The sequence below is a fragment of the Malus domestica genome, chromosome 04 (assembly GCF_042453785.1).
Source record: "Malus domestica chromosome 04, GDT2T_hap1".
In the NCBI taxonomy this organism is placed as follows: Eukaryota; Viridiplantae; Streptophyta; class Magnoliopsida; order Rosales; family Rosaceae; genus Malus; species Malus domestica.
The window spans coordinates 30985209-31011285 of record NC_091664.1 but is presented as its reverse complement, the minus strand read 5'-3'; the positions used below and the strand labels follow the sequence as shown (position 1 = coordinate 31011285).

The window sequence follows — 26077 nt, the reverse complement described above, 5'->3', positions numbered from 1 at the left end:
CGGTAGTCTAAAAACACGGAAATTTCGATGAAAATATCAGAATATTATGGATATTTTAAACCATGGTAACGACAGAGAGAGATATACACAAACAAATATAAACTCGGGATATATAGTTAAGAAGCTTACCAATAATTACCTACTGAAGCAAACTTGGTCTTGTTTCCAATTATTTTTTCTTCTTTCTTCACGCGTTGCCCTCAAATATTAATGTACTCTAAATTGGAAAATAATTGAAGGGTTGTAAGGATATTATATGATAATATAATAGCCCCACATTCACGTCAAAATATTTGCAGTCACGCACGCCAGATTGGACCATTCGCCACCTTCCCAACAAGAGAAGAGAAACTTCCTGCTGCATAGACAGACACAAGCGGATATAAACTCGAGATATATAATTTAGCCATGAATCTTCCCAACAATTACCTACTGAAAGGGACTCAGTCTCGTTTTTTTTTGGAAATTTTAACGAAAAGCAGTCGGTACTGTCATTTTAACGAAAAATCATATTTTTACACTAAAAAATCAATCATGATACTATTTACTTCATCCTTTATTTTGTCCTTATCATTAAAACTCAAAGTTTCAAAGTTTCAAGATCTTTTATGTTTTCTTTTTTTTCGCTTCTTCCTTCTCCACTGAATGAGACTCGGACGGTGGAAAATATCAAAATAATTGCCAGTTGGTTATACAAATCACAAAGAAAGAAAGAAGGGAAGAGTTTTTTTTCTTCTTCTTTTCTTGTGTGTGTAAAATCAACCTTTGTTTTGCTGTAATTTTGAGGATCAGGAAGTAGCTAGCAAGCACAAAGCATGGCAGAGTCAGTGGTATACTTTGTCATTGAAAGGCTTGGGGACCTGCTGATTGAAAAAGCCACCTTCTTACACGGGGTCAAGCAAAACGTTGAGCAGATCCGAGTCGAACTGAGTCGGATGCAATGCTTCTTGAAAGATGCCGATAAGAGGCAAGACGAGGATGACAGCATTCGGAATTGGGTTTCCGAGATTAGAGAAGTTGCTTATGATGCAGAGGATGTCATTGGAAGTTTCACCATCAAAATTTCACCACCAATTTCCAATCCGTTAAAAAGGTACGCTTGTTTTTTCAACCGAGCTTCAAACCTTTATGATGTTGGGTCTGAGATTGAGGCCATCAAAGCTAGAATTTCTGACCTTACTAGAAGTACACAAACTTACGGCTTGACTGTAGTAAGAGATCATCAAGGCTCGTCGAGTATTGCGTTTGAGAAGCAAAGACAATTGAGGTGGTCTTATTCCCATGTTATTGATGACCATATCGTTGGTTTACAAGGAAGCATAAACGAACTAGTGGCGGAGCTCATGAATGAAGAAAAACACGGTCGAGTTGTGTCCATTTGTGGGATGGGCGGTTTGGGGAAGACCACTCTTGCCAAGGAAATTTACCGCAATGATCATGTTAGGCGTTATTTTGACGCTTCTGCGTGGGCTTATATATCTCAACAATGCAAACCAAGAGATGTTTGGGAAGGCATTCTGATTAAGCTAACCTCTCCATCGAAAGAGGAGAGGGATCACATTTTGAAATTGAGAGACGAAGAGCTTGCAAAGAAGCTTTATCAAGTGCAAATAGAGAAGAAATATTTGGTGGTTCTTGATGACATTTGGTCGATTGAGGCCTGGAAAATTCTAAGTCCTGCCTTTCCATCGTCGGGAAAAGGGTGCAGCAGAATATTGCTTACAACTCGTAATAAGGACTTAGCTTCCTTTGTAGACCGAAGCGGCCTTCATGAGCCGAGGAACTTAACTGAAGAAGAGGGTTGGGAGTTGCTTCAGAAGAAGGCATTTCCAAGAAATGGTGATCCAGGTAGTTTACCATTCCAATTTCTTAAGTATGCATCCGGATTTTGTATCAATATGCATTTCCTAATTATATAAATAGTACTCAAGCGCTAACTAGTTAGAAACTTAATACTATCTAACCCAGAAATTAATAACTTCTCTTCTTGCAAGGTATATAATTTGAAGTTTGTCATTAAAATCTACCCTACCAAGGATCCATAAATGAATAAAATGCCATCACTACTTCAGATTTGCAATCATTTCTTCAGTTTCACGGATCCTAATTCAAATTCTTGATTTCCTATATGCGAAGAATTTTAAAACAAAAAAATAATGGTGTCTCAGAAATTTTGGGAACCTACATATATTGTTTAGTTGTTGATCCTTTATGTGCATACTCAGTTTCGTCACATTTTCTTATAGGATTGCTATTCCCAACTGAGAGAGTTTTGCTAAATTGTTTTCTTCTTTAATATTGCAGATTTTATCAGAAGCAAAGATAAGGAGCAGTTAGGGAGGGAAATGGTGAAAAAGTGTGCTGGCTTGCCTTTGGCCATTGTTGTGCTTGGAGGACTTTTGGCCACTAAAGAAACAGTGCACGAGTGGGATATCGTCCTCAGAGATATTCTTTCGTATCTAAAGCGAGCCAAAGGGCATGAGCAACACTCTACGGTACCTGAGGTTTTGGCTTTGAGTTATCATGATTTGCCTTTTATATTGAAACCCTGTTTCCTTTATTTGAGCCATTTTCCGGAAGATTTTGAAATTCCGAGGAGAAAACTGGTTCAATTATGGATTGCAGAAGGCATTGTATCGCCACACCATGAAGCAGAGGGAGATGAAACAATAGAGGATGTTGCGGAACGCTACTTGGGTTACTTGATTAATAGGTGCATGGTTCAAGTGGGAGCTCTCGGCTCAACTGGAAGAATTAAAACTTGCCGCCTCCATGATCTTATGCGTGACTTGTGCTTGTCGAAAGCAAAGCAGGAAAATTTTCTCCAGACTGTTCGCTGTTTGGATGAAGGTATGATGGTGGATTCTTCTTCTTCTTCTCGCATGCTTTCTGAAGCAAAATCAACTGGTAAAACTCGCAGACTTGCTGTCTTCTTACCTTCAGATGTCGATAATCTTATCCCGTCTAAGTACAAAGAAGATTCCAACCTCAGTCTCAGGTCACTTATATATTTCCATGCAAGCAAGTGTAGATTGGTAAGTTGGCAGCTTACAAAAACAATTTTGGAGTTCAAAATGCTCAAAGTTCTCGATCTTGAAGGTGTCAAGGGACCATACGAAAAGTTACCTAAAGATATCGGGGGATTGGTTCAGTTGCAGTTTCTAAGTTTGAAGAAAACACGTATACAAGCATTGCCATCATCCATCGGCAATTTGATCCACTTGAAAACTCTAAATTTGCAAACCTTAAGCAAATTGAGTTGGGACCCAACAGTGCAAATTCCGAATGTGATTTGGAAGATGGAAGGGCTAAGGCATTTATATCTTCCCAAGTGGTGTGGCAATGCAGTTGATAAGCTGCAACTGGGAAATCTGATCAACTTGCAGACACTCGTAAACTTTCCTGCAAACAAATGCGACGTAGAAGATCTTCGCAAGCTGACCAATCTTAGAAAATTGGTGTTGAATGATCCAAAACATTTCAATAATTTGTTGAAAATTTTCAATCCCCAAAACAGAACGTTAAGCTGCCTTGAGTCTTTGTCCTTGACAAGTGAGACACTTTCATTCCCTGATGAGGTTGTTGATGTTACACAAGTAATGTTAAGCTGTCGTCGTCTTAAAAAATTGCATGTGGAAGGGCGGATAGAGAAGCTGCCAGAATACCATCAGTTCCCTCCAAACCTTGCCAAGTTAACATTGTGGGGCTCTAAACTTGAGGAAGATCCAATGCCAACACTGGAAAAACTGCCGAACTTGAGAATTTTAAGCGGATGGCAAATGTTCATGGGGAAGAAAATGGTCTGCTCTAACCAAGGTTTCCCAAAACTCAAGTCTCTACTCCTCCGAGGGTTTTCTAAGTTAGAGGATTGGACGATGGAAGAAGGAGCCCTGCCTAGTCTTTGTCGTTTGGAAATATCAAATTGCACCAAACTGAAGACGATTCCGGATTCTCTGAGGTTTGTGAAAACACTTCAGGAATTGGAGATATACGGATGCTTATTCAAGATCAACATTGGAAGTGAAGGAGAGGATTTTTACAAAGTGCAACATGTACCGTCCATTGTAGTACGCAACTGAAGTTAATTCGGTAAGAATTGTTGAAGAATGTAAAAGAAAAGAGTTTATTTCTTCATTGGTTATTTCATTGTACCTCTTGTAATGTTCTTGTAGTGAGAAGTAATAGCTACTGTAAAAGAAAAGAGTTTATTTCTTCATTGGTTATTTCATTGTACCATTTGTAATGTTCTTGTAGTGAGAACTAATAGCTACTCCTATTCACTAACAAATCAGTACCAAATGAATCTCACAGCCACTCTCGCAAATATATATTTGAGAAATTTTCATTGATCTCAGTAAATGATGTATCTTAGTAGGTATAGTCTTCCATGTCATGGGCAGGAGGAGGAGGAGGGGCAAGAGAAGTGGTTGTAGTTGTCCCCGACTCCTTGAGCTGCTTGATGGCATCTGCACTCCCCTGCAGCTCCAGTGCACACTCAAGTTCCACCTCCATTTCACCCATCATGGGCTGTCCAGCTCCTGTCAGCGTGCACATCTATTAGCGATGTTCATAAATTTTCTCAAACAATGTGGAGCTACTTTTCCCACCAGAAATGGATCAATCATAGCAGCGAAAGTCTCACCCTTGTCCACGCATTCAGGTATCTCTGTTGAAGAAGATTTGGCACACAACACTTCAAGATAGCCTATTGCGAATGAGAAGAGATCAGATTTTTCAGTAAGTTGTCCGGACAATGCATACTCTAGATCAAGATAGCCTATTGTACCAGATACCCCCGAGTTCAATTTGATTAATGCATTTGACAAGGTAGGAGGACCCAACTTGGCAATCCCCATGTCAGAAAGCTTGAGCACCAAGTTTTGGTCTAATATAATGTTGGAGCATTTTATGTCTCGATGGATGACAGCATGCTCAACCCCATGCGTGGAGGTAGTGTATTGAACGCGCCATTCCAATACAAATTTTCAGCCTTTGCTTCCAAGTCAAGGAAGGGAAAGGGATCTTTATTTTTAATATTGGAAGGATCAAAGAGTAATCACAGAGGGAACCGTTGGGCATGTAGTCGTAGACAATGATACACTACATTTTATGGGCAGAATCCGATGAGAGGTGAGGTTGGGATGGTGCAGCTGTCACAGTAGCTCAGCTGTACCTCCGCCCTGAGCTCACGCATTCCCTGTTTTGAAACTCTGGAAATGCCCTTGATTGCAACGACGTTTTTCCTGTCATCACCCTCATAGACCTTAATATACCCTTTGTATATTGAGCCAATGCTACCCATACCAATACATAAGCTCTCGTTGAAACATTGAGTTGCTGCACTGATCTCAGCATGTGTAAAACCACGGCATAATTCTTCTGGAAACGCCCAATCTTTTTGTTTCTTCTTCCGAAGAGAGAAGAAATGTGAGACAGACTGCACAGTACACCCAATCACACATCGAAACGTGGACACACAAAGTGATCCTCCTCATCCTATAATACATAGATATTTGAGAGAGAGAGAGAGAGAGAGAGAGAGAGAGAGAGAGAGAGAGAGAGAGAGAGAGAGAGAGAGAGAGAATCCAAAATCATTAACCAGCTGCAGCATGCTGGTTTCTTCTTCGAAGACCTGCTGCAAATAGCAGTGTCAAGACTCAAAGCCTTCCAGAAGATCAAGACTTTAACTTAAGAGAAACTCAACTCAACCGTTAACAATATGATTTTTCCGATCCATCCAAAACATGCGAGCTGCATTCACATCAAAGAGAAAGTCCCTGCTGCTTTATATAATTGAAGGGTTGTGTGGAAACCATACAATAGGATAATATCCCACATTCACAGAAACATAGAACCAGCGGCGGTGTTTTAAGTCAATCACAGACTATCATGTGTTTTAATTTACTCACATCAATGATCAATGCATGATTTACTTGTGATACCACCACGTTCATAGGGTCCCAGTGCTAGGAAGTTGCCAGATTGAACCATTCCCGTAGCCCAGCTTTTAATTATTTTTCCTTTTTGTTAGAACTAATGGCTTGTTTGATCTTCAATTTTTTGTTTTCAGTTTTTGAAATACAAACAGAACAATGTCTCTCTCTCCAGTGTGAAAATACAAACAGAAGGTTTGATCTTCAATATTTTCTTCGTCTCTTCCTTGTCAAAATTCCGACAAGCAGAACCACTAGGTCCACCATGATAAACTGATGAAAGATGCGTTCCATTTGAATCAACAAATACATATATTTCGTCTCTGCTTCCAGGGAACCAGTGGTGGATCGTTTTTATGATCACGCGACCAGTTGTTGGGAATAGGCTGGAACAGAGGTCAGCGTTGGACATCCAGTCGTAGAACGTGATGAGAGGAACAGTAGCACCATCGTTGATGTACCCTTAATTTATAGACTGAGCTCAAGGTACCATTACCGATATGACTTGTCGCTGAAGCATTTGGTGGCTACAATGATCTCAGCCAGTGAAAATCAGCGGCATAATTCCTGCTACTCATACGCGTGTACATGGCAAGTTGGTAATGCTGACACTGAAAGACAAAGTGAGAAAATTCAAACCCAAGTAATTTCTTTGAAACTGGGCAACCTTTGAGTTGGATTGGGATGCACGTAATGCTATAGCGATGAATATTGAATTAGATGAGCTTGAAAATTTCATATTAAAGCTCAAACTCAACATACAATTACCCAACGACTGGTAGCTTGAAAGTATATTAATCAAATTAATCAATGCAGATATTGGATTGGTGACAATACAAGTGCTAGCTAATACAAAAAATACAAGACAAACTATACTTAACAGCATCACATTTCTCTAAATTATTGTTTATCAGCTAGAGTATTCGTTCGAAGCTATTGTCATCACAAAGTACTGGAAGATCATAACTATTTGAATCAAGGTCAGCAGACCCAGTGGAGCTAACTACTGGATGGCGTGGAGTACGTGGACGCATATCCAACGAGGAGAAAGCATCATTGATTTCAGGAATTGATAGAGAAGGGGTGTTTGACGGCGTCTGCACTTTCCTGCAGCTGCAGTGCGCTCTCTAGTTCCACCTCCACTTCCCCCATTGAGTGCCGTTCAGCTCCGCTAGGGCGAACACATCTCTGGATGATTTCCACAAATTTCTTCAAACAGTCCGGAGCTATTTGTCTCGTCAGAAATGGATCAATCATATCAAGAGAAGTTTCACCCGTTTTCAGTGAATTATAAATATCTACTGGCAGAGGTTTTCCACACAAGGCTTCCAATAGCACCAATCCAAATGAGAAGACATCAGATTTTTCCGTGAGTTGACCATAGAAAGCCTCTGGAGCAATATAACCGTATGTACCATTTACCATCACGGAGTCCCATCTAATTAATCCATTCGACAGAGTACGAGGGCCTGTCATGCACCTCCCAAAGTCGGAAAGCTTTGGCACGAACTGTTCATCCAATAGAATATTGGAACTATTCACAAATCGATGGACAATAGAACGCTTAACCCCGGTGTGGAGGTGTTGTAATGCACTCGCCACCCCGATGCAGATATTCAACCTTTGCTTCCACGACAGCTGTAGGACTGGATCCCTATCGAGGGGATCATCCAGGTACTTAGAGAGGGCACCATTGGACATGTAGTTGTAAACGATGAGGCACTCTTCTTTTTCTTCGCAGAATCCGATGATAGAGATAATGTTTGGGTGGCGCAGCTGGCAGAGTAGCTGCACCTCCGTCCTGAACTGCTCTTTTGAATCTCCCACAAAGCGTTTGATTGCAACCACTTTGTCGCTGCCGATAGTACCCTTGTACACCGAGCCGTTGTCATCTGAAGCAATACGTAAGCTGTTACTGAAACATTGTGTTGCTGCTCTCATCTCGCCGAGTGAAAAGCGACGGCAGAAGTCTTCCGCAAAGGCCCGGTTTTGGCTTTGTGCTGTGCGGTTGGATCTGGTCTTGTTTTGATCACCGTCATTACTCCGAGGAGAAAAGAAACGCGAGATAAACTGTGCAAGAAACCCCATCAGGCATCAAAAGTTGATGTCTTGTCTTGCATCTACTTGAAATATAAAATGTCAGAAAACGAAAGCCCTCTGCAGTTACAGTTGGCTCAAAAGTCGACTCATTCATACTTTTCCAAATTCATCAAATAATCTCAAACGAGTACAACATGTCAGCAAATCATGATCGAGAGATCCAAAACTAGGTTTCGTGGAAACTCACCCATTAGTTCTGTAACTCAATGTTCAACCCAACGACTTGTAGCGATAACGGGGGGAATTCAACACCCCACTTTCAATGAGGATATTGCTCCAAAAATTAAGGGATGTTCATGTTGAAATATCCCATATCGACCGTATCAACGAGAAAATAAAAGTTTAAATATCATAAACCCACTCCAACTAGCACCGATGCATTTTGTGATAAAAACCTCACATCTGATGGATTGTGCATGTGATAATTATCAAGTTGGAGACAATATCAGTATTGTTGGAAATGGACCGTATACCTGATGGATTGTGCATGTGGTAATTATCAAGTTGGAAACAATATCGGTGTTATTGGAAGTATGTCGTATGGCCTGTGATAATTCTACAGTTCACGTTTAATCGCATTCGTAAGAGAGACAAAGAGATGTTTATATCTCTCAACAATGCTATGATTCTTGATGACATTTGGTCAATTGAGGCTTGGAAAATTTTGTCCTGCCAAGTATTGCTTATAACTCGTAATAAAGAATCATCGTAAATCAAAAAGAAAAAAAAAAGAAGGGAAGATTGATCGGTACTTATAATAGTACTGATCATTTCACATTAAAGAGGCGTCCCTACTTAGAATTAAGTGGTAATGTATTAAGTCAATCACGTACTATCATGCATTTTAAATTTGTCACATCAATACATGATTTATTTGTGATGCCACCACTATACGTAGAGTCCTAGTGCAAGGAAGGTTGTCAAATTGCACTTAAAACATTTTTCGTGGCTGAGACTGGACTCCAAGAATAATGAGATTTGTGAGTTTAAGTACAAGAATACAAGCTAGCGGGAATTGTTGGAATCTAAAGGGGTAGAGAAAGACCTACAAGAATACAAGCTAGCATTCAAGTTCGAATCTTCTTAAATTAGGATGCTCGAATAAAAACAAAAAAAACAAAAGAAAGGAAAAATAAATTGGGCCTAGGCCCACAACCCATAGTAATTGGATAAAAACTTATTGGGCTTCAAATTGCAAAACCAGCTTTTCATTCACACCAATTCCTGCCAAGCCGGGTCGGCCCGGTTTTGCCCTGTCATAATTTACGAACCATCATCACGAACACCACCTCGTCCCGTCTCTTCTGCGATTTTATCAATTAAATTACCATTTTCTCCTCCACTCACCTTCCTCCTTCCCAGATCCCACACGAGAGAGAGATATGATCACCTGCAACAACACCAAATCCCAGATCCACCACCAGCACACGCATTCCCCTCCTCCGTCGTAGGGTTTATCCCACTCGCCCCGAGTCGACTCACCCGACTCGCTCATGAACCAGAACCACAATTACAAGAGCAGCAGCAATGCCTCCAACAAAGAGATGGTAATCATGGACGCCCGACCCGGAAAGCTGAACAGCCGATCCAATTCCATATCCGACCCCAACACCAGCCAGAGCCTCGCCTCCATCCTCAACAACCCCAATGCCTCCGACGCCTCCTCCTGGGTCGGCTGGTGGTCCTCCTCCGCCTCCGTTGCCCCGCCCGAATTCGCACCTCTCGTGCCGAAATCTGCGTCCGACGCCGTGACCCGATCCGACTTCCAGCCCTACCTCGCCTCCGTCTCCGATCACTACAACCGCTTCGAGGACATCATCAACCACGTGAAGAAGGAGAAATCCGACGTCGATTCCATCGGTGGCCAAGGCGAAGCTCTCGTCGCTTGCCTCCGGGAGGTTCCGGCGCTCTATTTCAAGGAGGACTTCGCCCTGGAGGATGGCGCCACGTTCCGGTCGGCTTGCCCGTTCACGAACGTCTCAGAGAACCTGGGGCTGCAGGAGAAGCTGTCGCATTACTTGGACGTGGTGGAGCTTCACTTGGTGAAGGAGATCTCACTCCGTTCCAACTCCTTCTTTGAGGCGCAGGGGCAGCTGGAGGACTTGAATGTCAAGATCGTCGAGGGGTGCGGTCGGATTCGAGAGCTCAAGGAGACGATTCTGCTCTTGGATGTCGATTTGGTCGAGTGCGCAACGCAGATTCATGATTTGAATGAAACCAGGAGCAATTTGTTGGCTCTGCAGCAGAAATTGAGGCTCATTTTATATGTTAATCAAGCTCTTTCGGCACTTAAACTGGTATTGCATTGCGCTTCGATATCTTTCTTTCGGTTTTGTAGTGTACCGAATTGTGCATGTTTTGATAATTAGTAGCTATTTGGTCTAGAATTCACTTCATCAAGAATCGCCAATTTGCGATGTTGGATTTTATCTTTGTTTTCGTAGTAGATTCACTTCATTTGAAAATCGGTTCGTAGCATAAAACTTGATGACCATTTACGTTTCTTGCAAATACTAGTAAGGGCCAATTTAAAGCACTGATATGCACTCGGTGGCGTTTTTAGTAGTTTGATTCGGATTCAATGATAGGTTTTGAATTTGTTGCCCAACTAGTTTAAATTATAATCCACACAAGTCTTTTGTTGCAATTTTATCCCCAACCTGTTCAGATGATTAGTGGCTTGTTTATCATCCCTTTCTATAAGAAATGCTCATGATTTTCATTTGAGGAGTTGCGTAAAAGTGTATACTTGTCATTTTTATAAGTAGCAAGTTTCTTGATATAAGTTGATTTACATTTTCTGTCATACAGCTTGTTGCCTCTGCAGATTGTGCTGGAGCCTTGGACGTCACAGACGATTTACAGCATTTGCTGGTATTTTTTTATTTATGTTATGTTTGATCTGCCCCCACAAACTAGTACTAAAACAAGGAATAGTTTACTGGACTACACTTTTTTTGTACCTTATTGATGCCAATGCGTTTAATAGGATGGAGACGAGCTTACTGGTCTACATTGCTTCCATCACCTTAGGGATCGCGTAGCAGCTTCAATTGAATCCATAAACAGGTATGTTTTCCTGTTGCAGTGACACTATTTTTAGTGAAATAAGTGACACCGTTTGAGTTGCTTTTGATTTTTTTTAATTCTGATTCCATAATTATTTTTGTCCTTCTCGTTTTAAATATATGCGGTTCAATATTTTGGGACTGGGGTTGGCAGCTTTTAATTTTTTCTTCCGAGAGTCTGAAATAGATATGCTTTTCTTCATCCAGTTTGGCTTCTATTGACCAAAATATTGGAATTAACGTTTTTCAGTCTTTCAAATGGAATAATATGATATGAGGCATGTTTATAGTAACTTATTAAATTTATTCTTGTAGCATTCTTTCTGCAGAGTTTATGCGTGCTTCAATACACGATGCTGGAGATACAGATGTTATAATTATATCCAGAGCGAAAGCAAGGGCATCTAGTCTGATGAACGGAGAAGATGGTGAAGTAAGCTCAAGTCTTTTTCTTAAATGCCACAATATTTCTTTACTTCATTACAAGTCTTTTCTCTCCTGCGAGGAGCTGCTCTCCACTGATCGGAAAAGCAGATAATTAAGTTTTGTAGCCTTTACATGTGAACTGATCACCGTTATTTTTGTATCAGCAGATTAAGTTGGATGATGAAGAAACCTCCAATTTTCAAGATCGTCTTCTTCCTGTCATTATTGGGTTGCTTAGAACAGTGAGTAATTATCGGTTTGTCAAACCTAATATTTTTCAACATATATATAGTTCTTCCTTTATAGCCGACCCCACTTAGTGGGAAAAGGTTTTGTTGTTGTTGTTGTATATATAGTTCTTCCTTTGGGATGAAGTTTAGTTCTTTCCATGATCAGTGAGTACCTTTGGTGATCTTTTAAGTAAAGATGGTATTCTTTTACTTTCAGGCCAAGCTCCCTTCTGTGTTGAGGTTATATCGTGATCAACTTACAGCTGACATGAAGTCTGCTATCAAAAATGCCGTTGCAGAGCTGCTTCCCATTCTTGTTTCGCGACCACTGGAGTCAGATTTTACACCAGGGGAGCGAATAGTTGATGCAGATGGTGAGAAATTTGTAATCTTGTCTATCATCTATGCCTATGACTGAGAATTACACCTAATATAGGAGAAAAAGTAGATGTTATAATTCTCAATTTTTATGTTTACATTCTGTCTTGTTCTTTTCTTTTTGTACCATTTTTTACAGATGAATTTGTCTTTGATCTTTTAAACATGTTTTTTAGGTTTTGGCGCATCACTTGCGAGCAAGTTGAGGAGCCTGTCATCTGAAAGCTTTGTTCAACTTTTAAGTGCTATTTTTCTGATTGTAAGGGTATGTGTTCTAGACTATTCTTGTATTGTTTTCTAGGCATTGTATGGTTGACAAAAAAAATGCTTTATTATTAGTTTGTTGAATTCCCAGTATACTAACTGTTCGTTTTATTGTAATTTAGTGTGCATCTAGAAGTTAAATTTGACATTTCTAATGATTATCAGTGATTGGGGGATGGATACAACGTACAAGCTTTTCTCCTCGATGAACAGCTTAGGCTTAGCTTGAAGATAGATTTGGCTTGGGGTTGTCTATGATGCAAAATAGTCAATTTCCCACTCATTACTGAGCTTAAATATTTAAGCATCCAGTTCAATTTATCACCAACTTTTATTTATTTCTACTACAATTTTTGTTCCCTGTTGCAACTACATAAACTAATTACATGTTTTACTACGCTGTAAACAGAACTTTTTAAGGCACTATGATTGTCCTTTTGTCCTTTATATATTTTGTTTCTTGCAAGTTGCAAACCATTGACTAATTCACTAATTTGAAGCACATAATATCACTTCTTGTAATTTTTCAACCACTTGAGAGCCAGCTGAATCAATTACAGATATTTTCTTTAACCCTAATGCGAGTAAAGAAATGATAGACACGTTTTCTCGCCTGTGTACATTTTGGTCACTCCTACTCCTTCATTAATATTTCAGTCTATCAGTAGAATTCATTTGGTAGCATTAGGGTAAACAACCGGTTTTAAGTGTAACGGTTCTTATAAAAGAACGGGTACTGTCACATCAACTCATCATACATACATTATCTGTTTTTAGATTGTTCGATAAGCTATTATCAGATGGCATATGTGCTGTATTTCATTCATTTTTTGTTGTGCTAGCTTCATCTAAGTTCTTGTCTATTTTCTTTAAGCGTCAACCACTATTTGAGTGTGATGTCATATGATTTATTTTAGTGAATGCAGGCACATCTAGTGCGGGCTGCTGAAGTGAAGAAGGCCATTGAATGGATTATGTGCAACCTCGATGGTCACTATGCAGCCGATTCTGTTGCTGCAGCAATTGCAGTTGGTGCTGCAGCTGCAGAAACAGCTCAAGAGAGTGATGGTCAAGGTGGCTTGCTTATGCCATATTCACCTCAGAGGGTTGCTACAAAAGCCCTTTCAATTCAAGGGAAGGCAAATGATGCAGCAAGTCCTTCAAACATCTCTAAGAATTTTAGGTGAGGTCTTGTCTCTTGATTATGTTACTTTGATGTCTAAAATTTCACCTTTGCTGAAAACCTTTTGTATCATTTAATTTTAAGATTTTGTTTTGTGCTTGTCTTGTCAGCAAAATAAATTTTACCCTTATGAATGTCAGAAATTCTTTTGTTAATTTTAGGGTTTACTTTTGATATGCCCCCATATTAGAGTGTTTCCAAATGTATGCATATTCTGAAGAAATGTGATTCTAAACAGAGCTGATGTATTACGAGAAAACACAGAAGCTGTTGTTGCAGCATGTGATGCTGCTCATGGAAGATGGGCAAAGCTACTCGGGGTTCGTGCTCTTCTTCATCCTAAGTTGAGATTGCAGGAGTTTTTGAGCATATATAACATCACACAAAACTTTATAACAGCTACGGAGAAGGTATTCATATTTTATACTTTTTGTCTGTCCCCTTTGTTTTCTTGTCCTTTCTTCTTACCTTTAGTTTTAAGATCAACAATGTTATGTCTCTGGTGCCATTTTGTGGCACTGCCAACCTAAACAGATAGGGGGAAGGCCAGGATTTAGCATCAGGGGAACACTACAGTCACAGGCCAAAGCCTTCATGGATTTTCAGCATGAATCTCGAGTTAGTTTCTGATCGTGTATACTTATACTTCTCTTTTTATTTTACCTAGTATGTTGCTATTAGCTAATTGTTTTTATGGTTGTTGTAGATGGCAAAAATTAAAGCTGTTCTTGACCAAGAAACGTGGGTGGAAGTGGATGTTCCTGATGAATTTCAGGTCATTGTCACTTCACTATTTAGTTCTGAATCATTGGTAACCGAGAACCTGGATACTGTCCAAGATAATACGGAAACAAACTACAATGAGGTGGCCACACCCAGTAATAGTTCACATGCAGCAGATACAGGACCATCAGTTGCTGAACAGCAATCTAAAGGGGCGGATTCTAGTGAAACATCTGCAGGTATTACTGCAAAGGAGACACCAAATTCTGATGGAACTGAGAAAAATAAGGCTGATGTTGCAAACTCTGTTGCTCAAAATAACCACAGCCACGTGAAGGAGCGAGGAAAATCAACCTCTCAAACCCTTTTCTACAAAGGTGTTGGTTTTCACATGGTAAACTGGTCAGTTGCCTTAGTTTTCTATCTTTCTGTTTCCCCCATTTATTCTTTATTTTTTATACCAATCCTGATTTGCAATTTGGAGTTTTGATTTGTACTCTTCTTTTCCCCATTGAGGAACTTTATTAAATTTTTTCAACAAGTAAAAGAATTTTTCAGTATAAGCCACCCTTTAGTTACGTTTTCTCCTTGTTCTTGGTTTTTCTTCCAGTGGCTTGATATTGATGAAGATGTTGTCAGAGTACATTGATATGAACAACTTTTTTCCAGCACTGTCCTCTGAAGTTGTTCATCGTATTGTAGAAATTTTAAAATTTTTCAATACAAGAACGTGTCAGCTTGTTCTTGGTGCCGGTGCCATGCAGGTACAATTTCTCTCAATAATAGATGATATTGTTGCAGACTATGTAGTAACTTTCACTTAGAAACTCCAAAAGGGTTATGCAACTGAGCTAATCAAATATCTACTGTTCTTCAATGTACATGTATCAAAAACTTGTTTCACGGGTTTTATATGTAATTTTCTTTCTTGAGCTCCTAAATGCTTTAAGTGATTGTTTGAAACCCCTTTAGATGTTTTTGGTTACTATATCCTGTTATATCTACTGACTATGCTCCTTGGGGTCATTCTCGCGGCTTTTTGATAGATCACATGTGCTAATGCAGGTATCCGGTTTAAAGTCTATCACTTCTAAACACTTGGCCTTGGCAAGTCAAGTCATCAGTTTTACATATGCTATTATTCCTGGTAGGTGACTACAAAATTTTAAAAAATTGTTGGTTTTGCTGTGAATGTATATATGTATTTATTTGTAGTGTTATACTTTGAGCAATGGAGTAATGACTTTATTCATTCCGTTTCTGCAAGAAATCAGGCAAATTCTTTTTCTAAAAGTGCCAGAGACAAGAAAAGCATTGTTGTTATCTGAAATTGATCGAGTAGCTCAGGTTTGTCTTTTCACACTGGGCAACAGATTTAACATTTTCAGGGATTTGTATTCTACTTTTATTTTAGTTATATATTTTTTCCCTTCATTTTGATGGTGTTTTACAGGATTGTGGTACCATGCTCTTTCTAGATAATTATTTTTTGGTACCTTTTCATGAATTATCGAACATGTTGCATGTTCATGCCTTTGTGTTTCATGACTCTGACCATGATTGTGTAATTTTACATGTTTGTCAAGTTTGTTATCCTTTCAGAATGCATCAGTATCTCAAAGTCTAAAATCAGATTCTTTGAGCTCATAATTACATTAGCCAAGTATTGTGCTCATATTCCAGAAACCATTGTGATGTTTATTCATTCAATTTAAACAGGATTATAAGGTTCATAGAGATGAAATACACAGCAAACTAGTTCAGATCATGAGAGAAAGGTTATTGGTTCATCTACGCGGGTTGCCTCAAATTGTAGAGAGCTGGAATAGACCTGAAGAGGCTGACCCACAGCCCAGCCCATTTGCTCGATCACTTACCAAGGTACCTTTTTGCTTTATATAAGCACTTAGTTATTGTATTAGTTTCTTTATCTTAATTGATCTGATGGGGCCTTGCCCAACTGATTTTCAGGAAGTTGGATACTTGCAACGTGTTCTAACTCGAACTTTACATGAGGTCGATGTTCAAGCGATTTTCAGGTAGGGTTCATATAACTCGAAATTTGCTTGGGAATGTGGTCAAGACTCAAAGGATCATCCAATTCCATTTGTTAGCTTGACGTTCTTGCTTCTTCCCTCCACATTTTTAATCAGTGTGATTTGGTTGATGAAAGGGGCAGTTAATGATTACTGTGGTTTGTAATTTTCAGGCAAGTGATTTTGGTCTTCCATTCACAAATATCAGAGGCATTTTCACGGTTAGAGATCAGCACACCACAAGCCAAGGACAGGTACTACCTTTTCAGTTTCCCCCCCCTTGTGCGCATACAATTGTTAGGACGCCTTAATAAACACAACTTTTCACTTTGTCCACCAGGCTGCGCCGGGATGTCACACACATTCTTGGATGCATTCGATCTTTGCCGTCTGATAAAATGAGCGTATCTAGTATTCCAAACTGGGGTCAGCTAGATGAATTCTTGGTGCAGAGATTTGGCGCGGAAGCTGGTTAATGTTGTTGTAAAGTAGTGAATCGGTTGCTTCTTTGGAGATGGCTAATCAATTTTTTTGGATGTCAGAACCAATTTCGGTGGTCTATGCATTTCCCTTGTACAATTTCATTGAGGTAACTTTCGGTCCATATTCTCTGTTTATCGTGTCATGTTCATGCTGCATAAATTACTTTTCGTCCAAACTTCAGTTCTCTCTCTCTCTCTCTCTCTCTCTAAACACACGCACCGTCTATTTTTTCTTTTAGCTTACCAGAAGTCTTTAATTTTCAGGTTTTGCATTTTTTCTGAGATGTATAAAGTCAGTGTATCAGATCCAAATATTGCGAGAAGAAGGTTGTCGAAACCAGAATGTCTGTTCTGTAGCGGTCACACTTGAATTACCATTTGTATTTACCAGGACTCAAATCAATGTTTATTATAGTTTTTGAGTTAAAGGATGACGACAATTGATTTTTTTTGCTTAGTGAAGGGACAACGAGCAGTATCGGCTTTTGAATTCTCAACTTCCGTTGCCGGAATCGCATCTGATTGTATCAATACTCGAGTTATTTGCATGAATGCCGTTCTTAAATGGTTAAAAGGATAAAAGGTGGTTTTTCCTGCACCATTAGTATCTACCAGCTAAAGCTTGTTATTCTTCGTGTTGGGCTTTTCTTGTTATTGGGCTTGCTAATCTTTGCTATCTTTGGGCTTTAATGAAATTACTTTTAGGCCCAATATAAAAAGTTGGATCATGCTCCCCAAAACAAAAGTCAACGGAGAGTATCCACTCTTGAAAGTGATGCTCCATCCTCTCTTTTAATATTGCTTGTACGAAAAAAGAATCAACATTTCTAAACTAATTTCAAAAATCTTACGTTGTGGTGAAAGTTGTTTGCAAGTGAGCTTATTATTTTATTGAGAAAAACAAATTTAAATTATAAATTTCCAAAAAAATCTGTTCCGGTCTAAAATGCAGCAATTTGGCGGCCAATTTTTTTGAAATACAAATGGTGTTAGATAGTTAGTTGTTAGAAAGAGTGTGAATTGATCACACATCATAGTCCATATGTGATTGTTTTTATTCCGTTGCGGTAAAATCTCATATGCTCTGAACTATCCTAATTTAATTCTAGGAAGCTTACAGTGTGTCGAGAGTGACAGATGCAAATTTTGGAAATAGTTTTCTACAAGGTGTAGCGTTTGTCAACATTAGAAAAGGAACTCGAGGAAAAATTGAACCGTGACTTAACGCGTAAGGCCTCTCTCCCTACAAATATGACAAGTTTCTTACGCACAACAGAACACGCACGACCCGAGAGTCAACGTCACAGACAGACAGACAGACAGACAGACAGACAGACAGACAGAAAACATGAAGAGACACCGCCGCGACGGAGATCAACCAGAGATGCAAAAGAAAACAGTCGACGCCGGTGCATCAGGAGGAGGAGGAGGAGAAGGAATCACCTGCGGGGGCTGCGGGACGCCGGTGTCGATGGTACTCGATGACGATCATCATCACGTTCACATGGATCTGCAGGAGTTCCCCGAAGGATGCATAGCTAACGTCGTCTCCTTAACGACGCCTCGAGACGCGTGCAGGTTTGAGGAGGTGCCTGAGCTTATAGTTGTTTGGTGGCTTGACATTCGTGGCAAAATTGATACACGGATTCTTTCCCCCTCCACTGTCTACAAAGCTTATCTTGTGTTCATGTTAAATGAAAGGGCTAGAGGATTTGGTCGTGACGATCCCTTGAAGGTCAAGGTAGGACTTTTTGGGGAAGAAGAGACTAGTAGTAAGCGCATTGTGTTTCCGGGGAGACAGAACATTACCGGGAGACCCATGGAAATCGATGAAACTCAATATCCAAAGAAAAGGCCCGACGGCTGGCTGGAGGTGGAGATTGGAGAGTTTTTCTATTCAGGAGAAGAAGATGGGGGGTTAATGGAGATGACATGTATGGATGTTGACCTTCATAGAATGAAGAGAGGCCTTATTGTTCAGGGGATTGAAGTCAGGCCCAAAAGAGTGTAGAAAGTTAAGCCTTTTTTAAGGACTTACATGTAATGGGTGCATTGTCGATATTACATATCATGAAAATTACTAGTAAGAGAAATAAAAAGGCTCACTGTATTATAATTTTGTTGATAAAATGGTTGCAATTGCTCATCTTTGAACTACATGGATTGAATTGAGTCTTACCAAACTACCCGAAATGCTAGCTAACGTGTTCTTACACAACGATCACAGTAGGGCTACTCGAGATCACAATAGGGCTCCTCATAGTAAAATTTTCACTCTCTTCTTCCCAAACAATTGCACCAAATGAGATGGTTTCTTCCTCGGAGCTCTTGTACTTGATTGCCAAAGTGTAGTCTTGCTTCTCTATCTCTTACCGGACACCAATTTCTCTGGTCACACCGCGACAACTTCACCCTTTTGGTTCTTTAACCTTGGCATTATAAGTGGCTGAACCTTGATCATTAACGGTGGTTACAGTCCTCTTGAATAATTATTTAATGATTCCTTTCACCTTTGAATACTAGTTGTAAAACGTTATAAACTTATTTGATGGATGGGGAGATTAGGAGATGTGTTATCACACGTATAGTTTTTTGACCTAAGAATGCCTGCATTCTCTTCTCGGCCAAGTTCATGGTGCACAACAAATTGAACCGAGGTCATATGGCATCGCGTCACAAATCAAACCGAGTTCAAGTGCTCGATTTGGACTTTTTACTAACGTCGGTCTGCCACTGTCAGTGTTATTTCATTAAATTTGTTAACAAGATAAGTTGAATTTGAGACTTCTAACTTAAAAGAATATACGCTAGATACTAGATAGTGCTGATGACTTATTAAAGTAAAAAAAAAAAATTGAAATGAAAGGGGAAAAGGAAACCCAATAACCTCTTCTCTTATTTTGAATAGAGTTATCTGTTAATTTTCCCCTAGAAATTTAAGCAGTTGCTAATTTTCTCTCTTATTTTGGAAATCATAAAAACTGAGTTCCTCAGCACTGTTCATCACCAGTGTCCGGACGGATTTGCCCTCGGTTGATTTGTTTTATTTCATTTCTGCCTCTGAAGCACTTTCACCGACTCTCTGCCACTACTCTTAATGTACACGTGTTGGTAATCGTGGGGATGGCAGAAGTCCACTAGCTCTCTCGCTGGAATAAGGATTGTCTGCCCTTCAACTTCCCGTACCCTCCTGTTTTGTGTGGTCACGGTTAAGTCATGTCAACATTTTATATTAGTAATATAAAATATTGACGTGGTTTAACCGTGACCACACAAAACAGGAGGCACGGAACGGGAAGTGGGAGGGCAGACAATCCTTGTCCCTCTCGCTGAGAACACGAACCTAGCTCGAGTTCTCTCCCTAGTTTTTTCTTCTCTGGGTTATCTATGTTCGTTCTCACTTATCGACAATGTTTCTCCACTTTTTTCCTTCATTCTGTTTTCTCTGAACCAAAGAACGATGGAAGGGCAATGAACTCAAATCAATTCAAATCCAATCCGACACATTCATGCAATGCAATCGAAGGTCAGTGCCTTCTTCAAACCCTTATCTTCCTCTTCTTCTTCACCCAAAACCAGCAGCTTCACCTCCAATTGTTACTGATGGAAACGACGACGAAGTGACCGTCTGAAAAAGACGCAGCACCATACTGTTAACACTTATGAGCGAAGAGTTCCAAACCCGCAAAGGTATTCTCTTTTTTTTAATTTTTATGTTCGGGGCTTTTGAGGTGTTTGGATCCCGAGAATTTTTTTTTCATTTTTTTCGTTATTTTGTTTCTGGGTTCGCTTCAATTAAGAGAACTAGAAAATGGGTTTAGTGTGAATTTAAATTCTGGGATGCCCCTTGCAGAAAATTTAATTTTTATGAATATTTGTATTGTTTCACTGACCCCTTTTTTATTTGTTGGATTTTGTTTCCCTTCCAATCTTTTCTCTGCGTAGTAAATTAGTGGAAGGGACAAAAGTTCTGTTCACCAATTGCTGGTGAAACCCTTTTCGGACGATAATTCTGGGAAGCCGGAATGGACCGCATTGGGAACAACAGTGATCAAGAACAAGAAGAGATGATATGCTCAGTTCTATTTAAACTTTGGTCAGTTTGATTTCAATGTCACGTTTAGAATGATTTTGAGAATATTTGACTCATTTTGTGATTTAATCATGTATGATTGTCGAATTCTTATTTCTTATTTCTCAGTGTTCCCATGTTATTTACTGTCAAGTATTATTCGGGGATTAATTCAAACTTTGGACAATATAGGATAAAAATACACTAGATTTAGTGAAAATACTATCTTCATCATGAAAATAACGAGATAATGAATATATTCTAACAAGTTTCAAAGTAATCCGACAAAATGAGGAAGTATCCTTATCCATTGTTGAAGTATCCTGAGTTCCTTCTGCTTACTAGATTTTACAAGGAAATATCGTGAATGTTCATGTTGTGTCTCTATTATATATGTATATAGTATTTAAAACCCATATATATTGTTTACAACCTTCCTATCCCTATTCAATGTTAAGCAAACTGTTGTAGGTCGATTATATTCTTTGCCCTGGAGGTTGTGTTTTAGATGAATCCGTTTCGGATTGGAAGAAAACTTAAACCCAGAAAATGTTGGGTTTCCTGGTGAGTTGTCCGGCAGATTTCAGGTTGCTAATTTCATGATTATAGTTAATTTTGCTTCATGACATTGTGGTATGCTATCGAATCTAATTGGCGATTTTTTTGTATGGTTTTTGTGTGGATGCAGGTCGGCAACGAACAGGTTGATCGCGTCTTGAGTTTTCCGACTGATTTATTCCATCCTATCGGTTCTCATTTTGTCCCTCCATAGCATTTGCAGCACCATGTACCTTGCTCTCATCACAACTTGACTTTCAGTTCCTCAGGTAAAGTTTCCACCTTTTTTTATTCAGGAAAATAACAAAGATTCCAAATTTATTGAACTATTTAGTGATTTTCTGTTGAGTTTCTTCTTAAAATTTTTAATTTAAATTTTTTGAATTGGAATAGGGGGAATGGTGGATGTGAGAGTTTTTTTTACAGCAATTCAAAGGGAATAGCTTGAGAGACAGTGGACTCTTCCCCTATTCCTCCACATTCACTTTTACCAATTTCCAAGAACACATTAAATTCCCCCAAAATATAAGCCGAGGTATGGAAAAGCTTCGAATTCCTTGGTTTCCTCCAATTAGTATGTAGAACTCTCAAAAAAGAAAGAAGTGAGGGTTGAATGTCTACCCTTGTATATACGTAGAGAGATATGGAAAAGCTTAGAATGGTGAAGTGAGGGTTCAATAACTTATTACTCATTTCGGTCTATTTAAATAAAGTTTGCTAATTGGGTTGATTTGTGTTGTGTGCATATACTTCTTGGGTTTATTTCTTTTTTATGGACTTATTTGTTTCTGTATCGGTTGCTGACAGAATGGATAGGGTGCCAAAAAGAAAGGTGGCATTAGGAATAATGGCTTTTTGATAGAATTAGAGTTTGATCTCTTCATTTTGGTTGTGCATATTTCGTTTGATCTCTTACTTTGGGTTGTGCAGATTTCGTTTGAATTAATTTGGGTTGTGAGGAAGTGAATAATTATTTGAATTAATTAATTTCTCTTGGGTTGTGCATATTTCCTTTGAATTAATTTGCGTTGTGCTTGAGCATTGTACAGACATGAACGTGGGTAAAGAGTAGGATAAAGGGAAGAGAAAATGATGTGATCATCCACCTCAATCGATTTGTTGAGGTAGTTTTTTTACCTTTTTTTCTGTTTATAATTATATGTTTTTCATCTTTTTGGAGTATTTCATCGAGGATTTGCCACGAATTTCTGAGAGTTTCATTTCATCCAAACAATGGGCGTTGGAATGGTAGTGCCTTTTTATTCAAATTTTATTTATTTTGAATATTATGTGTTTAAAAGTGTAAATTTGCATAATTGAATCTTCGCTCCAATTTTATACTTCATTTCTTTGCGACTTTCTGCAGAACTTAGAATTAACTTTTCACATAGCATGGATGATTAATATAAGAAACACATACACAAAATGACTCCATCAAGGTATATACAAATTAAAATCATAACTTGCGTCAATATAGAAGTATAAATGATTTTTTAGCACACAACTTTGACATAATAATTTGTCTCATAATTTATAAAATATTGTACAAATTTATGCTACCTGGTAATCAACGACTAATATTACTTCCAAGAAGGCAAGATCAACATATGGTATGTCACATCGGTATATTTTCCAAAAACATGTGGTAAAATTGTACCCATCACATTAGGCAAGTTTCAATATTTTTTACTTCTATTTTAACACATTTCTAATTAACATTTCGTACTAAATTTTGATTAAGCTTGATTTAAATGTTTGCTTTCAGAATTTCACAAGTTGAATTACCATCTCAATAATTGGAAAAAGTACATTTGATCTCCGGTTATAAGGTGACTTCACCTCTCTCTCCACCCTCTCTCCTAAAACTCAAATTTGAACTTTTTATGCATATTTTTTTTTAATCATTGGCTAACTGTCTTTTTTATCTTTTGCAGTTGTATTCACAACTTTCCAAGAGACGACAACAGTTTTCTTTGGAAACACCTCAAACTAGGAACAAGTCTTATCCAATTACATTCATTGCATATAGCACTTGAAAAAGCTAATGATGTTTTTCAACATTGTTTAGCCTGTAGCAAGCTTAGTTGGACTGGTATACTCTCAATACTGCATTTGTAATTTATGCCGTTATCATTGGTCCAACTTTTTTGAATAAACAATTATCTCTTTACACTTTGATAAAATAGAATTTTAATTTTTTGGTATCTAAGTTTGTTCCGATCATGATAAGGTTACGTATAAATTGCATTGCCATTCGTAATTCTCTGTTTTTCACACAAACATTGTTTATGAAAATTGAAGCTATCAAATATTTCATATAATTTTTAATCCCGGAGCAAATCGCGGTACAAATTTCTAATATAGTTTTCTAGACGGTGTAGCGTTTGTCAACATTAGAAAAGTAAAACACCGTGCGCTAACGCCCAAGGCCTGTTTCCCTACAAATATTATAAGTTTCTTACACACAACAGAACACGTACAACACGAGAGTCAACGACACAGACAGACGGAAAACATGAAGAGACTCCACCGCGGCGGAGATCACCCAGAGATGCAAAAGACGGAAAACATGAAGAGACTCCGCCGCGGAGATCACCCAGAGATGCAAAAGAAGACAGTCGACGCCGGTGCATCAGGAGGAGGAGAAGAAGGAATCACCTGCGGGGGCTGCGGGACGCCGGTGTCGATGGAACTCGATGACGATGATCATCACGTTCACATGGATCTGCAGGAGTTGCCCGAAGGATGCATAGCTAACGTCGTCTCCTTAACGACGCCTCAAGACGCGTACAGGTTTTCGGCGGTGTCTAGGAGTTTCATGTCGTCGGCCGATTCCGACGCTGTTTGGGACAAGTTCCTTCCCCCTGATATCCCCTCCATCCTATCTCACTCCTCCTCCTCCGAGAAGAAGCTTTACCTCACTCTCTGCGAAAACCCTGTCCTCGTTGACGACGGCAAAATGGTAATTTTATACATTCTTTTTCGCTTTTGTGGTGGGATTAGGGATAGCTCCCAAAATTTGAAACATGAATATATTTGAAGATTTTATTTGTTTCTCTCTACTTTCTGATAAAGTTTTAGGGGTTGTATTCAATCAGGATTTTAAGTAATTATCTGAAATTTAAGGTGTATTCAATTAAAATTTTAAGATAGTTTATTAAAATCCTTATAAATCTAGGTGTATTCAATTAGGATTTTAAAGAAGTTTATAACATTTCAGGTGTATTCAATTAGAAATTGATTATAAAGAATTTGAGAATGTTGAGGAATTAGATGGAATTGAAGAGATTTTGTAGTGTATTTTAAACATTCACAAATCTAACATCTCCCCATGAGATTTCGAGGAAATTGAATCAAATATTTTTATGGAATTTCTATAAATCAATTAAACTCCATAAAAATCTATGGATGGATTTATAAATCTATTAAAGTCTCAAATTCTCAATTGAATACACCTTCATATATTAATATGAAAATATGACTTTAGACTTTGAGATCGTGCCTGCTGGAACTAATGCATGAAAAACTAGCCAGAATAAGTTTTTGTAACCTTTTCCAATCTGTTTCTATGATCTATATATGCAGAGTTTTACTCTGGACAAATGGAGTGGGAAAAAATGTTACATGATATCGCCGAAGGACCTTATGATTATTTGGGGTGATAATCCTGAGTACTGGAAATGGATTTCTCTTGCCAACTCCAGGTCTGTAAACTTCTTCATTCATCTTACGTTTTGTTGGTTTGATTAAGCTAACAGCTACGCTTTTAAGATGTTGAGAAAGCGTTTCCATATCGTGCTTATTCTGCGGTTGGATTTGTTTTAGCGATGTATATATATAGATTGAAATATTTGTTTATGTGTGTAATTAGGCAATTAATTAGTATATGTCATGTTAAATGAAACAGGTTTGAGGAGGTGGCTGCGCTTGTAGTTGTTTGGTGGCTTGAGATCCGTGGCAAAATTGATACACGGATTCTTTCCCCCTCCACTGTCTACAAAGCTTATCTTGTGTTCATGTTAAGTGAAAGGGCTAGAGGATTTGATCGTGACGATCCCTTGGAGGTCAAGGTAGGACTTTTTGGGGAAGAACAGACTAGTAGTAAGCGCATTGTGTTTCTGGGGAGACAAAACATTACCGGGAGACCCATGGAAATCGATGAAACTCAATATCCAAAGAAAAGGCCCGACGGCTGGCTGGAGGTGGAGATTGGAGAGTTTTTCTGTCCAGGAGAAGAAGATGGGGGGTTAATGGAGATGACATGTATGGATGTTGACCTTCATAGAATGAAGAGAGGCCTTATTGTTCAGGGGATTGAAGTCAGGCCCAAAAGAGCGTAGGAAGTTTAACTTGCCCAAAACTTTCTACTTTGACATTATAAGTGGCCAAACCCTGATCATCAACCGTGGTTACAATTCTCTTGAATAATTATTTAATTATTCCTTTCACCTTTGAATACTCGTTGTAAAACGTTATAAACCGGGAGATCTGTTATCACAGGTATAGTTTTTTTTACCTAGTGTCACGGGCCGCATGTTAAAAACAAAGAAAATGCCCAAGACATCATATATCTAAGCCCATGAAGCCATGTCTTCATGGAAGCTTCTGGAACGTCCCGGAGAAA

The 26077-nt window shown here is 38.9% G+C and overlaps 6 protein-coding genes and 1 long non-coding RNA gene across 13 annotated transcripts; 5 read left to right on the top strand and 2 right to left on the bottom strand.

Annotated features, from left to right (window-relative positions):
• Nucleotides 1-404: 404 nt before the first annotated feature.
• On the top strand, nucleotides 405-5034 carry LOC103434242 (putative disease resistance protein At1g50180). 5 transcript variants are annotated; one of them, XR_011579736.1, is made up of 4 exons: nucleotides 428-451; nucleotides 602-1848; nucleotides 2305-4190; nucleotides 4268-4359. XR_011579736.1 is itself a non-coding variant. In XM_029101612.2 (3 exons), the coding sequence occupies exons 2-3, from the start codon at nucleotides 816-818 to the stop codon at nucleotides 4077-4079; spliced, it is 2808 nt and encodes a 935-aa protein (XP_028957445.2). In that variant the 5' UTR covers nucleotides 405-451; nucleotides 602-815; the 3' UTR covers nucleotides 4080-4359. The 5 variants fall into 5 exon arrangements, 4 of the variants coding, with proteins under 4 accessions (XP_028957445.2, XP_008370789.3, XP_008370788.3 ...); XM_029101612.2 differs by having other exon boundaries at nucleotides 405-451; nucleotides 2305-4359; XM_008372567.4 differs by lacking the exons at nucleotides 428-451; nucleotides 4268-4359 and adding an exon at nucleotides 4401-5034 and having other exon boundaries at nucleotides 619-1848; nucleotides 2305-4089.
• Nucleotides 4369-4856, bottom strand: LOC139195110 (serine/threonine-protein kinase CDG1-like). Its single transcript, XM_070820307.1, has 2 exons — nucleotides 4643-4856; nucleotides 4369-4538 (listed from the first exon to the last, which is right to left on the bottom strand). Exons 1-2 carry the CDS (start codon nucleotides 4854-4856, stop codon nucleotides 4369-4371), a joined length of 384 nt encoding a protein of 127 aa, XP_070676408.1.
• A 1961-nt stretch (nucleotides 5035-6995) lies between the features above and the next one.
• On the bottom strand, nucleotides 6996-8021 carry LOC103434359 (receptor-like protein kinase ANXUR2). Its single transcript, XM_008372693.3, has one exon. It carries the CDS (start codon nucleotides 8019-8021, stop codon nucleotides 6996-6998), a length of 1026 nt encoding a protein of 341 aa, XP_008370915.3.
• Nucleotides 8022-9320: 1299 nt separating this feature from the next.
• LOC103434241 (vacuolar protein sorting-associated protein 54, chloroplastic) lies at nucleotides 9321-17421 on the top strand. Of its 2 annotated transcripts, none has more exons than XM_029101610.2 (19): nucleotides 9321-10330; nucleotides 10845-10907; nucleotides 11023-11102; nucleotides 11417-11534; nucleotides 11695-11769; nucleotides 11975-12131; nucleotides 12312-12400; nucleotides 13326-13582; nucleotides 13821-13992; nucleotides 14117-14200; nucleotides 14289-14707; nucleotides 14916-15069; nucleotides 15371-15452; nucleotides 15573-15652; nucleotides 16025-16186; nucleotides 16277-16344; nucleotides 16515-16595; nucleotides 16682-16930; nucleotides 17088-17421. In XM_029101610.2, the coding sequence occupies exons 1-18, from the start codon at nucleotides 9527-9529 to the stop codon at nucleotides 16815-16817; spliced, it is 3081 nt and encodes a 1026-aa protein (XP_028957443.2). In that variant the 5' UTR covers nucleotides 9321-9526; the 3' UTR covers nucleotides 16818-16930; nucleotides 17088-17421. The 2 variants fall into 2 exon arrangements, with proteins under 2 accessions (XP_028957443.2, XP_008370783.3); XM_008372561.4 differs by having other exon boundaries at nucleotides 9323-10330; nucleotides 11692-11769.
• A 607-nt stretch (nucleotides 17422-18028) lies between these two features.
• LOC103434358 (F-box protein At2g02240-like) lies at nucleotides 18029-18995 on the top strand. The gene has a single exon (XM_070820087.1). The coding sequence runs from the start codon at nucleotides 18172-18174 to the stop codon at nucleotides 18832-18834; it is 663 nt and encodes a 220-aa protein (XP_070676188.1). The 5' UTR covers nucleotides 18029-18171; the 3' UTR covers nucleotides 18835-18995.
• Nucleotides 18996-20117: 1122 nt separating this feature from the next.
• On the top strand, nucleotides 20118-22801 carry LOC114826041 (uncharacterized). 2 transcript variants are annotated; one of them, XR_011579735.1, is made up of 5 exons: nucleotides 20118-20919; nucleotides 21367-21459; nucleotides 21584-21722; nucleotides 21847-21988; nucleotides 22503-22801. It is a non-coding gene; the product is annotated as an uncharacterized lncRNA (long non-coding RNA). The 2 variants fall into 2 exon arrangements; XR_011579734.1 differs by having other exon boundaries at nucleotides 21847-22801.
• A 422-nt stretch (nucleotides 22802-23223) lies between these two features.
• On the top strand, nucleotides 23224-25968 carry LOC103408726 (putative F-box protein PP2-B12). The gene is made up of 4 exons (XM_070820086.1): nucleotides 23224-23282; nucleotides 23388-24415; nucleotides 25039-25157; nucleotides 25361-25968. Exons 2-4 carry the CDS (start codon nucleotides 23969-23971, stop codon nucleotides 25791-25793), a joined length of 999 nt encoding a protein of 332 aa, XP_070676187.1. The 5' UTR covers nucleotides 23224-23282; nucleotides 23388-23968; the 3' UTR covers nucleotides 25794-25968.
• The last annotated feature ends 109 nt before the right edge of the window (nucleotides 25969-26077 follow it).